The sequence below is a fragment of the Musca autumnalis genome, unplaced genomic scaffold, assembly GCF_047663935.1.
Source record: "Musca autumnalis isolate F117 unplaced genomic scaffold, ASM4766393v1 scaffold_2, whole genome shotgun sequence".
Taxonomy (NCBI): domain Eukaryota; kingdom Metazoa; phylum Arthropoda; class Insecta; order Diptera; family Muscidae; genus Musca; species Musca autumnalis.
The window spans coordinates 34,887,658-34,900,963 of NW_027411755.1; the positions used below are offsets into that span (position 1 = coordinate 34,887,658).

Here is a 13,306-nt window from a genome sequence, read left to right on the forward strand (position 1 = left end):
AATCCACGCCCATGTATTGTGTCTGAAAAAATATTCTTTAAAAATCCACGCCCATGTATTGTGTCTGAAAAAATATTCTTTAAAAATCCACGCCTATGTATAGTGTCTGAAAAAATATTCTTTAAAAATCCACGCCCATGTATTGTGTCTGAAAAAATATTCTTTAAAAATACACGCCCATGTATAGTGTCTGAAAAAATATTCTTTAAAAATACACGCCCATGTATTGTGTCTGAAAAAATATTCTTTAAAAATCCACGCCCATGTATTGTGTCTGAAAAAATATTCTTTAAAAATCCACGCCCATGTATAGTGTCTGAAAAAATATTCTTTAAAAATCCACGCCCATGTATAGTGTCTGAAAAAATATTCTTTAAAAATCCACGCCCATGTATAGTGTCTGAAAAAATATTCTTTAAAAATCCACGCCCATGTATAGTGTCTGAAAAAATATTCTTTAAAAATCCACGCCCATGTATAGTGTCTGAAAAAATATTCTTTAAAAATCCACGCCCATGTATAGTGTCTGAAAAAATATTCTTTAAAAATCCACGCCCATGTATAGTGTCTGAAAAAATATTCTTTAAAAATCCACGCCCATGTATAGTGTCTGAAAAAATATTCTTTAAAAATCCACGCCAATGTATAGTGTCTGAAAAAATGTTCTTTAAAAATCCACGCCCATGTATAGTGTCTGAAAAAATATTCTTTAAAAATCCACGCCCATGTATAGTGTCTGAAAAAATATTCTTTAAAAATCCACGCCCATGTATAGTGTCTGAAAAAATATTCTTTAAAAATCCACGCCCATGTATAGTGTCTGAAAAAATATTCTTTAAAAATCCACGCCCATGTATAGTGTCTGAAAAAATATTCTTTAAAAATCCACGCCCATGTATAGTGTCTGAAAAAATATTCTTTAAAAATCCACGCCAATGTATAGTATCTGAAAAAATATTCTTTAAAAATCCACGCCCATGTATAGTGTCTGAAAAAATATTCTTTAAAAATCCACGCCCATGTATAGTGTCTGAAAAAATATTCTTTAAAAACCACGCCCATGTATAGTGTCTGAAAAAATATTCTTTAAAAACCACGCCCTTGTATAGTGACTGAAAAAATATTCTTTAAAAATCCACGCCCATGTATAGTGACTGAAAAAATATTCTTTAAAAATCCACGCCCATGTATAGTAACTGAAAAAATATTCTTAATAGTCACTTAAAAAACATTCTTTAATAATACCCGCCCATTTAATAAACATCCTTTAAAAATAAAAATTATTGAATAAAAATTCTTGCTGCTTAAAATAAAAACATGAAATTAATACTGATTTATTTAAAATTTAACCAAAAAAACAGAGTTGAATAAAAAAACTTACCCCCAGTTTTTGTAAAAATTTTTATTCTTCTCACACGAATTGTCAAATTTTGTAGATCGATTTACTCGCTTTAGCGCAAATGTAGAGCGCTGATTTTTAAATGAGGAATCCTTAATGATATATGGAACGGGTATACGAAAAATTAGATGTGTATGTCATCTGGGGGCTGAGCTATGAATGCCTAAATTATTACGAATATAGACGAACGAACAAAAATAAGTTACAAAAACTGGGGGTTAAGAAAGGAATTTAAGTGAGTTGGCTTATGCTGCAACGCATTCTGAAAATAAAAAAGAATATCGATTAAAATCCTCAACATAACCACAAACTATGAGAAAACTTACTGTCCGATTTAGTCCAGCCAATGTGAACATTGTTCTTGATGTTCTCAGCTTCCAACCAGACACGCAATGGTTCGAAATATTCAGCAATAGCCTTGCCGGTCATGGTACGTTCACCATTAAAGGCTTCCAATGCATCGGGCCAGGGTTTGGAGGCACCCATGGACAACATGTTTCTAAGGAAAAAATTCAATTCAGTTTTACTACAACTCTCTAAATTTTCAGTATTACAAAACTTACTCGAAAAGTTTACCAGCTTCCTTGCTGCCATAGATGTCACAGTTATCCAAAGGATAGTCGGGATTGCCAGGGATATATTCACCAGCAGTAATGCAGGCGGACTTGTAGAATTGGAATTGAATAATGAAGGAAACCAAATATCTCAAATATTCAACATCAGCAGAGAGGTGGTATTTGGCAGGAGCATCGAAATCATTTTCGGTACGTACTACTGGAGGTTCAATACCCGAGTATTCTTCACGCAATTTCCAGAAAGCACAATTCCATTCGGATTTATCTACTTCGCCGCGGAACAGGGCCCAACGGTATTTGTCCATGGTAAAGGCGAAGGGTAAGAAAACAATTTTATCCAAAGCCTAAGAAAAAGGGGGAGGGAGAAGAAGAAGAAGGTTATTTAGGAGACTCAACTTCAATATCTTTTTCCATTTCACTTACAGTCAAAAACAATTGGTTGATGCGGGCCTCCTCATCACTAACATAGTTCTTCAACAAGCCAACACGTTCCAAATGTTTGGGGGTGGAGACAGACAAAGACAAGACATCACCAACAGCTTCATGGAACCCAGGATTCGCACCACCACGGTAAACAAATGGTTGATGTTGATATTGCAAGAAATATTGGATATGACCCAACTCGTGGTGGGCGGTAAAGAATTGATCCTGGGTAACACGGGTACATTGCTTGATGCGAACATCATCGGTTACATAGAAATCCCAGGCAGAGGCATGGCAAACCAAGTCACGGCCATCATCCGGCTTCTCCAAGATACTCTTGTCCCAAAAATCTCTGTAAATAAAACATCAAATTAAAAATATTGCAATTTCCGAAAGTCTCCATCAACCTACTGTGGCACCTTCTTCAAACCCAGCGATTGGAAGAAATCATCACCCATTTCGAACATTTTCAAGGGAGTATAACCCTGGGCAACCATTTCATCACTGACATCAACCAAAGGCTTGTCGGGGAAGGGTGAAACAATATCAGCAATGGCCGACCATTGTTGGGCCCACATATTACCCAACAAATGCATTGGTAATGGTCCGGTCTTGGAAACAACTTCATCACCATAGTATTGATTCAAACGGTGACGTACATAACCATGAACCTGGTCATACAAGGGTTTGATGTCTTCGAAAATGGCTTCCAATTGCTCCTCAAAAGTATCATCTTCATATTCATTTAACCATACCTCAGCACCATTAGCGAAGTCTAGGAAGGAGGAAATTTGTAAATATTTGGAATTTCAAAATTTTGGATAACATCGTCATCATCGTTATCCACCTTTGTGGATAAATTGTTCCCAACACTTACTGTTCAATTGCGCCGATTTGGTATTCAATTCAACATATCTTTCAAATGCTTGTCTGGTGGGTGTACCGGCCTTATCATAGAATTCAGTCCAATAGTATTTCAATTCCTCGGGATCACGGCTCTTGGTGATGATCTCTTCAATTTCGGGATCCAAAGACAAATCACATTTCATGCTATCTTTGTAATCGCAAACACGAACCTTAGCGAAATTCGACATCATCCAAGATTTCACTTCCAAAAGTTCAGCATAATCAGCTTCGGGCAAGACGGAATAACCGGTCTTGGACAACATTTTGAATTGACGTTTAACATCAGCCGAACTGTAGGTTTGCCAATTGAATTTTAGCAAATCTTTGGCAACTTCTTTCTTGAATTTGGCATTTTCAGCAGAGATTTCATTTTTTACGCGTTCATTTTCATCGGTTATATTGGAAGCATAGGCCCACGAAGCTTCAGTTTCGACATTGGCGTTCTTGGCCAATGCTTTGTTGATGTTTTGCAAATATTCAGTGGCTATGATTTCTTCCTTGACGGCAGCAGCATGGCATATCTAGAGCAAACAGAAAATTGAAATGGTTAATGTTCAATGAGGAAAGTGGAATGGGAATTTAGAGACTTACCGCCAAACCGGCCACTAGGGCGACGACTGACAAAAATTTCATTGTGAAAACGGATCTGAAAAAGAATGAAGAGAAATGTAAATTATTGGGTTTTGGAAAAAAAGGTTTAAAAAAATAATAAAATCATAATTTAAAATATTTGTTGAGGGACTAGCCAAGCTCGTGAATTTTTAAAAATATGTTCAAGGGACCAACCAAGGCTCGTGGATTTTTAAAAATATTTTACAAAGCTCGTGGATTTTCAAAAACATTTTTCAAGGTTCGTGGATTTTTAAAAATGTTTTTCAAGGCTCGTGGATTTATAAAAAAAAATTTTCAAGTCTCGTGGATTTTTTATAAAACATATTTCAAGTCTCGTGGATTTTTAAAAATATTTTTCAAGGCACGAAGATTTTTAAAAACACTTTTTCAAGGCTCGTGGATTATTAAAAAACATTTTTCAAGGTTCGTGGATTTTTAAAAATATTTTTCAGGGCACTAGGATTTTTAAAAATATTTTTTAACGCTAGTGGATTTTTAAAAAATATTTGTTAATGCTCTGGGATTTTTAAAAAAATATTTTTTAAGGCTCGTTGATTTTTAAAAAATATTTTTCCATGCTCGCGGATTTTTAAAAAATATTTTTCAGTTCTCGTGGATTTTTAAATATACTTTTCAAAGCTCGAGGATTTTTAAAAATATTTTTCCATGCTCGCGGATTTTTAAAAAATATTTTTCAGTTCTCGTGGATTTTTAAATATACTTTTCAAAGCTCGAGGATTTTTAAAAATATTTTTCAAGGCTCTTGGATTTTTAAAAATATTTTTCAAGGCTCTTGGATTTTTAAAAATATTTTTCAAGGCTCGTAGATTTTTAAAAATATTTTTCAAGGCTCGTGGATTTTTAAAAATACTGTTTAAAGCTCGAGGATTTTCTAAAATAAGTTTTCAAGGCTCGTGGATTTTTAAAAATACTTTTCAAGGCTCGTGAATTTTTAAAAAATATTTTTTAAGTCTCGTGGATTTTTAAAAAAATATTTTTCAAGGCTCGTGGATTTTTAAAAAAATATTTTTCAAGGCTCGTGGATTTTTAAAAAATATTTTTCAAGGCTCGTAAATTTAAAAAAATATTTTTCAAGGCTCGTGAATTTTTAAAAGAAATATTTTTCAAGGCTCGTGGATTTTTAAAAAAAATATTTTTCAAGGCTCGTGGATTTTTAAAAAAAAATATTTTTCAAGGCTCGTAAATTTAAAAAAAAAATATTTTTCAAGGCTCGTGAATTTTTAAAAGAAATATTTTTCAAAGCTCGAGGATTTTCAAAAATATATTTCAAGGCTCGTGGATTTTTAAAAATATTTTTCAAAGCTCGAGGATTTTCAAAAATATATTTCAAGGCTCGTGGATTTTTAAAAATATTTTTCAAAGCTCGAGGATTTTCAAAAATATATTTCAAGGCTCGTGGATTTTTAAAAATATTTTTCAAAGCTCGAGGATTTTCAAAAATATTTTTTCAGGGCTCGTGGATTAAAAAAATATATTTTTCAAAGCTCCTGAATTTTTAAATAAAGTTTTTCAAGGCCCGTGGATTAATAAAAAATATTTTTCAAAGCTCGTGAATTTTTAAATAAATATCTTCAAGACTCGTGGATTTTTAAAAATATTTTTCAAGGCTAGTGGATTTTTAAAAATAATTTGTCAATGCTATTGGATTTTTAAAAATATATTTCAAGGATCGTGGATTTTTAAAAAAATATTTTTTAAGTCTCGTGGATTTTTAAAAAATGTTTTTCAAGGCTCGTTTATTTTTAAAAAATGCTTCTCAAGGCTCGTGAATTTTTAAAAAATATTTTCAAGCTTCGTGGATTTTTAAAAAAATATATTTCAAGGCTCGTGGATTTTTAAAAATATTTTTCAAGCCTCGTGGATTTTTAAAACATTTTTCAAGGCTCGTGGATTTTTTAAAGAATATTTTTTAAATCACGTGGATTTTAAGCAAATATTTTTAAGGCTCGTGGATTTTTAAAAAATATTTTTTAAGTCTCGTGGATTTTTAGCAAATATTTTTAAGTCTCGTGGATTTTAAAAAAATGTTTTTTAAATTTCGTGGATTTTTAAAAAAATATTATTCAAGGCTCGTGGGTTTTTAAAAATGTTTTTTTTAAATTTCGTGGATTTTTAAAAAAATATTATTCAAGGCTCGTGGGTTTTTAAAAATATTTTTCAAGGCTCGTGAATTTTTAAAAAATATTTTTTATGTTTCGTGGATTTTCAAAAATATTTTTTATGTTTCGTGGATTTTTAAAAAATAATTATCAACGCTCGTGAATTTTTAAAAAAATATTTTTCGAGGCTCGTGGGTTTTCAAAAACTTATTTCAAGGCTTGTGTATTTTAAAAAATATTCTTTCAAGGCTCGTGGATTTTAAAAAATATTTTTCAAAGCTCGAGGATTTTAAAAAATAATTTTTCAAGGCTCGTGGATTTTTAAGAAATACTTTTCAAAGCTCGAGGACTTTCAAAAATAATTTTTCAAGGCTCGTGGATTTTTAAGAAAAATTTTTCAAGGCACGTGGATTTTTAAAAATATTTTTCAAGGCACGAGGATTTTTAAAAATTCATTTCCATGGCTCGCGTATTTTTAAAAATATATTTTCATGGCAAAAATAATTGTTCAAGGCTCGTGAATTTTAAAAATATTTTTGAAGGCTCGTGGAGGTTTAAAAACATTTTTCAAGACTGGTAAATTTTTAAAAATATTTCTCAAGGCTAGTGGATTATCAAAAATATTTTTCAAGGCTCGTGGAGTTTTAAAAATATTTTTCAAGGCTCGCGGATTTTTAAAAACATTTTTCAATGTTCGTGGAGTTTTAAAAATATTTTTCAAGGCTCGTGGATTTTTAAAAAATATTTTTCAAGGCTCCTGGATTATTAAAAAATATTTTTTAAGTCTCGTGGATTTTTAAAAAAATATTTTGCCAGGCTAGTGGATTTTTAAAAAATTATTTTTCAAGTCTCGTGGATTTTTAAAAAATATTTTTCAAGGCTCGTGGATTTTTAAAAAATATTTTTCAAGGCTCGTGGATTTTTAAAAAATATTTTTCAAGGCTCGTGGATTTTTAAAAAATGTTTTTCAAGGCTCGTGGATTTTTAAAAAATATTTTTCAAGGCTCGTGGATTTTTAAAAAATATTTTTCAAGGCTCGTGGATTTTTAAAAAATATTTTTCAAGGCTCGTGGATTTTTAAAAAATATTTTTCAAGGCTCGTGGATTTTTAAAAAACATTTTTCAAGGCTCGCGGATTTTTAAAAAATATTTTTCAAGGCTCGTGGATTTTTAAAAAATATTTTTCAAGGCTCATGGATTTTTAAAAAATATTTTTAAAGGCTCGTGTATTTTTAAAAAATATTTTTCAAGGCTCGTGGATTTTTAAAAAACATTTTTCAAGGCTCGTGGATTTTTAAAAAACATTTTTCAAGGCTCGTGGATTTTTAAAAAATATTTTTCAAGGATCGTGGATTTTTAAAAAATATTTTTCAAGGCTCGTGGATTTTTAAAAAATATTTTTCAAGGCTAGTGGATTTTTAAAAAATAATTTTCAAGGCTCGTGGATTTTTAAAAATATTTTTCAAAGCTCGAGGATTTTCAAAAATATATTTCAAGGCTCGTGGATTTTTAAAAATATTTTTCAAAGCTCGAGGATTTTCAAAAATATTTTTTCAGGGCTCGTGGATTAAAAAAATATATTTTTCAAAGCTCCTGAATTTTTAAATAAAGTTTTTCAAGGCCCGTGGATTAATAAAAAATATTTTTCAAAGCTCGTGAATTTTTAAATAAATATCTTCAAGACTCGTGGATTTTTAAAAATATTTTTCAAGGCTAGTGGATTTTTAAAAATAATTTGTCAATGCTATTGGATTTTTAAAAATATATTTCAAGGATCGTGGATTTTTTAAAAAATATTTTTTAAGTCTCGTGGATTTTTAAAAAATGTTTTTCAAGGCTCGTTTATTTTTAAAAAATGCTTCTCAAGGCTCGTGAATTTTTAAAAAATATTTTCAAGCTTCGTGGATTTTTAAAAAAATATATTTCAAGGCTCGTGGATTTTTAAAAATATTTTTCAAGCCTCGTGGATTTTTAAAACATTTTTCAAGGCTCGTGGATTTTTTAAAGAATATTTTTTAAATCACGTGGATTTTAAGCAAATATTTTTAAGGCTCGTGGATTTTTAAAAAATATTTTTTAAGTCTCGTGGATTTTTAGCAAATATTTTTAAGTCTCGTGGATTTTAAAAAAATGTTTTTTAAATTTCGTGGATTTTTAAAAAAATATTATTCAGGCTCGTGGGTTTTTAAAAATATTTTTCAAGGCTCGTGAATTTTTAAAAAATATTTTTTATGTTTCGTGGATTTTCAAAAATATTTTTTATGTTTCGTGGATTTTTAAAAAATAATTATCAACGCTCGTGAATTTTTAAAAAAATATTTTTCGAGGCTCGTGGGTTTTCAAAAACTTATTTCAAGGCTTGTGTATTTTAAAAAATATTTTTCAAGGCTCGTGGATTTTTAAAAAATATTTTTCAAGGCTCGTGGATTTTTAAAAAATATTTTTCAAGGCTCGTGGATTATTAAAAAAACAATTTTAAAGGCTCGTGGATTTTTAAAAATATTTTTTTCAAGGCTCGTGGATTTTTAAAGACTCGTGCATTTTTAAAACTATTTTTCAAGGCTCGTGCATTTTTATAAAATAATTTCAAGGCTCGTGTATTTAAAAAAAAAAATATTTTGCAAGGCTTGTGCATTTTTAAACAATATTTTTCAAGGCTCGTGGATTTTTAAACAATATTTTTCAAGGCTCGTGGATTTTTAAAAATATTTTTCATTTTCAAGGCTCGTGGATTTTTAAAAATATTTTTCAAGCCTCGTGGATTTAAAAAAAATATTTCCCAAGGCTCGTGGTTTATTAAAAAACATTTTTGAAGGCTCGTGGATTTAAAAAAAAATATTTCCCAAGGCTAGTGGATTATTAAAAAACATTTTTGAAGGCTCGTGGATTTTTAAAAATATTTTTCATTTTCAAGGTTCGTGGATTTTTAAAAATATTTTTCATTTTCAAGGCTCGTGGATTTTTAAAAAATATTTTTCAAGGATTTTTAAAAATAATTTTTCAAGGCTCGTGTATTTTTAAAAAAAATATTTTTCTAGGCTCATAGATTTTTAAAAATATTTTTCAAGCCTTGTGGATTTTTAAAAAATATTTTTCAAGGCTCGTGGATTTCTAAAAAATATTTTTCAAGGCTGGCGAATTTTTAAAAATTTTTTTCAAAGCTGGCGAATTTTTAATAAATGTTTTCAAGGCTCGTGCATTTTTAAAGACTCCTGCATTTTTAAAACTATTTTTCAAGGCTCTTGCATTTTTATAAAATAATTTCAAGCTTCGTGCATTTAAAAAAAATATTTTGCAAGGCTTGTGAATTTTTAAACAATATTTTTCAAGGCTCGTGTATTTTTAAAAATATTTTTCAAGCCTCGTGGATTTTTAAAAAATATTTTTCAAGCCTCGTGGATTTTTAAAAATATTTTTCAAGGCTGTTGGATTTTTAAAAATATTTGTCAAGGCTCGTGGATTTTTCAAAAATATTTTTCAAGGCTCGTGGATTTTTAATAAATATTTTTCAAGGCTCGTGGATTTTTAATAAATATTTTTCAAGGCTCGTTCAATATTTTTCAAGGCTTTTTAAAAAATATTTTTCAAGGCTCGCGATTTTTAAAAATGCTTTTCAAGACTCGTGCATTTTTAAAAATATTTTTCAAGGCTCGTGCATTTTTAAAAAGCAATTTCAAGGCTCGAGCATTTTCCAAAATAATTTTCAAGGCTCGTGGTTTTTAAAAAAATATTTTTCAAGGCTCGTGGTTTCTTAAAAAATATTTTTCAAGGCTCGTGGTTTTTTAAAAAAATATTTTTCAAGTCTCGTGGTTTTTTAAAAATATTTTCCATAAGCCTTGCCAAGCCTCCTGGATTTTTGAAAATATTTTTCAGGGGAATATCCAAGGCTCATGGATTTTTAAAAATATTTTTCATGTTTTAATATTTCACTTTATGATCTAAAAATTAAAACATACCCCAAAAACTCGCAATCCGAAAACGTGCCGAATGTATTGTTTACTTCACTAACGAAAAAGGAAAAGTGACCTTAGCGTGATGGATTTACAAGCCGTAGCTGCTGGAACAGTAAGTTTTATTCTTCGATAAGATGTAGAATGTTTTCTGATTAGCAGTATAGTAGCCATATATAGCCATAAATCATTACAATCTGTTAAACGGTTAGTATTTATTTATCACACTAATGCAAATAACTAACTAATCTTATCGGAAAGATGTGTAATCAGTGAGAAAAAACTTCAGAGTGGCATGGGAATTTATTACCATTGAAAAATCACAACAAAAATATTTTTTTAAATCAATGCATTGGAAATCTTATTTGCTAGTGTTGTCATTTCAATAATATATCGCGCTTGATGTATTAATTATTGAATTATAAAATAATATTATAAAATACCCCTCAGTAATGTTGGCGACATTTATTGAGTATTTCAGCCATGTAAAACTTCTCAACAAGTGGTGTCTTAGGACATGCCGTTCTGACTCGCCGATAAACTGTAGTTCCCATATATCATTGAGCTAATATGAATCGGGGTCCACTCATTGATATGAGAGAAGTCTCCCTTGTCCCTTTTGGGATGTTTGTGGAACAATTAAAAAAAAAAACATATTTATGAAGTTATGTTTTCGTTTTTTTTTTTTTTGAAATTTTATTTGCCAAATTTGGCCTGCAACTTAACTATTTGGTATGACGAACCTCTCTTGACCATTAATTAAAAGGTTAATTCTTGGGCACACACTTTTACTTACTTCCTCCTAAGCTCCACACTGCATTTCGTTGGACATCTTATTAAATATCAAAATTTAATCACGTACTTGATCAGAGAAACGTGATTTCAATAATAAATGTTATCAATTTATCAAATAAAAAAATCGACAGTTATTTTGAAAAGAAAAGAAAGAAATAAGACATTGGCCAGTTTTGGCAATATTCATATCATATTTTAAAAATTGGATCAAAAATACGTTTTATTCAAAACATTCTCGATAAAAATTATCCAATTTTTCAAAGTTATTGATAGCATTTTGGATTAGGGAGATAATGTTGAACAGTTATTCACAAAATTTTGAATAAAAACTGACAATATTTCGACCTTATCCTAAACAAATTAAAAGATTCAGATAATGTATGTTTAATTGCATTCATAATAAAGTTTAACTGTATTTTGTATAAAACGGATAATATTTCCCCTTATCCTTTAAATGTTAAGATATTAAGGTAGGATAAAGTTTGAATGTATTCATGACTATCGAATATCAATTAAGATTTTGCGATAAATTCTCTTATTTATTGGGGATGCAACAGTAATTTTTATCATTCAAAAGGTAATTCAAACTGAATTACTGAATTAAGTAGCAATTCTATTGTAATTGGGTGTCGAACAACGAACAGGGCGCGAATTTGTATTATGTACCGTGGTTTAGGCAAATTTAACTCGATTTTTACGAATTGGCGCCCAATTAAAAACACTAAAAAATATATTTGCGAATTATCACACTTACGCTTGGCTGCCTTCGAACGACAAGGACACAAATAAACAAATATCCCGAGAGAAAAACGTGTGTCCCAGAACCTGACACACAGCAACTGAAACCCCGTTGCGAATGACTGAATTTTATATTATACAAAGTAGGCGCCCAATAATCTCCAATACGAAGTGATCGACATTGGGGAGAAAGATTAAACGAAAACTTACTACGGTTACAGTTTTACAGTTGACTGTTTGTTTCATTCATTATCTCAATTGCGGAATGGTTCTCATAATTTGTTTGAGAGGCAACTCTTATGGGTTATATTAACTATAATATAGGTAGTTACAACTTCTGTACATACATATGTCGGAAGAAGAAAATTCATTACATGTAGTAAAATATTTTATACAGCACAATGGTCAAGTTGTCATAAAATTTGTGGGTGGGGGAAAACTTGTATATTTACCGAATATGTTTAATAATCCACATGCGGCAATAACAAGACATTGTATCCGACAATATAGATTTTCAGTTGGCAGCTAAACATCTCCAGACAACAATTTTGATCTTCAAGCGACACTGTAATGATCTAAACTAGAGATGAACACGGAGAGAGTATTACTGTATGTTCGTGTATGGTGAGACATAATTTAAACTAAAGGCCTGGGCATGGTTGATCTAAACCACTGTTGGGCAGAAATGCTCGGCCTCATACACAAAAGTGTAAAAAATACATGAGTCTCTCGCAATTTGCCCACCATTGATCTAAACCTCTCTTTTAACCCCTCCAAATGTCATAAAATGTATTTTGCGAAAAATAGCATCGATAGCATATATTTGTGCGTTCATGCCGTCTTGCAGCAGCTGAATTTGAGAGGTCGATTATGCATTGCCACGAAACTTTAGTTGCGTTGTCAATTGTCAGCACAACTGAGATGAAATGTTGTATTATTGATGTCAACCCAACTGGGTTGTCGATAAACGTGTTATCGATAAGTGTTTTTTCAAACTTGTGAACTCTAGATTAATCCAAAAGGCACAATTCGCAAAAAAAAGCTATTTTAAGCTGGGTACACATTGTCAGTTTTGAATGTCGATATTTCGCAATTATCGATAACTATCAAATCGTCCAGCAACCACAAAACATTTTGCGGTTGCATGATGAATGACAAAAATGAACGGCCACACTAGCAAGCAACAACAAAGCTGTCATTCAAAACTGACAATGTGTACCCAGCTTTAAAATGATAAGTTCAGTGGAATTATTTTTTGATGATGAAGAAAATGTACAGGACATGACATCTATTAGAAGAAATTTAAGGGACAAGTCAAATCCATTGGAATTGCCATCTGCACTGTAAGTTGAAGCTCATGTTGGAAAGATCTGTATAATCAGTAAATTATTTTAGGTATACGGCGTATTTTCGATTGAAAAGAATGCCGTAGTATACATTGTGGAAACGTTAAAGGATGACTTCAAAATAAGCTACAGATCAACAGCAATACCTGCGTTGCGTTGAGATTTTTTGCGGAGGGACGTTTCCAAAAGTCCCATGACAATGATTACGACAATTGCACGCCTCAATCTACATTGTCGAACGCATTGAAGGAAGTTATCCACTTGATAGAGGACAAATTGCGCCAAAATTGGATCGTTTCGAAATTGTCGGAAGAGGGAAAAAAGACAAAACAAATATCATTTTTATTCAAAAACCAAATTCCCTGGTGTTGTCGGCTGCATAGATGGAACCCATGTGCACATTGGATTTGGACTCAATTTATCAATTAATATTTTAAACTGT

The 13,306-nt window shown here is 30.8% G+C and overlaps 1 protein-coding gene across 3 annotated transcripts; it reads right to left on the reverse strand.

Annotated features, from left to right (window-relative positions):
- Positions 1–1,376: 1,376 nt before the first annotated feature.
- On the reverse strand, positions 1,377–11,632 carry LOC141392706 (angiotensin-converting enzyme-like). 3 transcript variants are annotated; one of them, XM_073965587.1, is made up of 8 exons: positions 11,535–11,632; positions 3,895–3,949; positions 3,275–3,824; positions 2,809–3,172; positions 2,398–2,749; positions 1,963–2,318; positions 1,726–1,898; positions 1,377–1,661 (listed from the first exon to the last, which is right to left on the reverse strand). In XM_073965587.1, exons 2-8 carry the CDS (start codon positions 3,934–3,936, stop codon positions 1,645–1,647), a joined length of 1,854 nt encoding a protein of 617 aa, XP_073821688.1. In that variant the 5' UTR covers positions 3,937–3,949; positions 11,535–11,632; the 3' UTR covers positions 1,377–1,644. The 3 variants fall into 3 exon arrangements, with proteins under 3 accessions (XP_073821688.1, XP_073821689.1, XP_073821690.1); XM_073965588.1 differs by lacking the exon at positions 11,535–11,632 and adding an exon at positions 9,992–10,143; XM_073965589.1 differs by lacking the exon at positions 11,535–11,632 and adding an exon at positions 4,090–4,108.
- Positions 11,633–13,306: the final 1,674 nt, after the last annotated feature.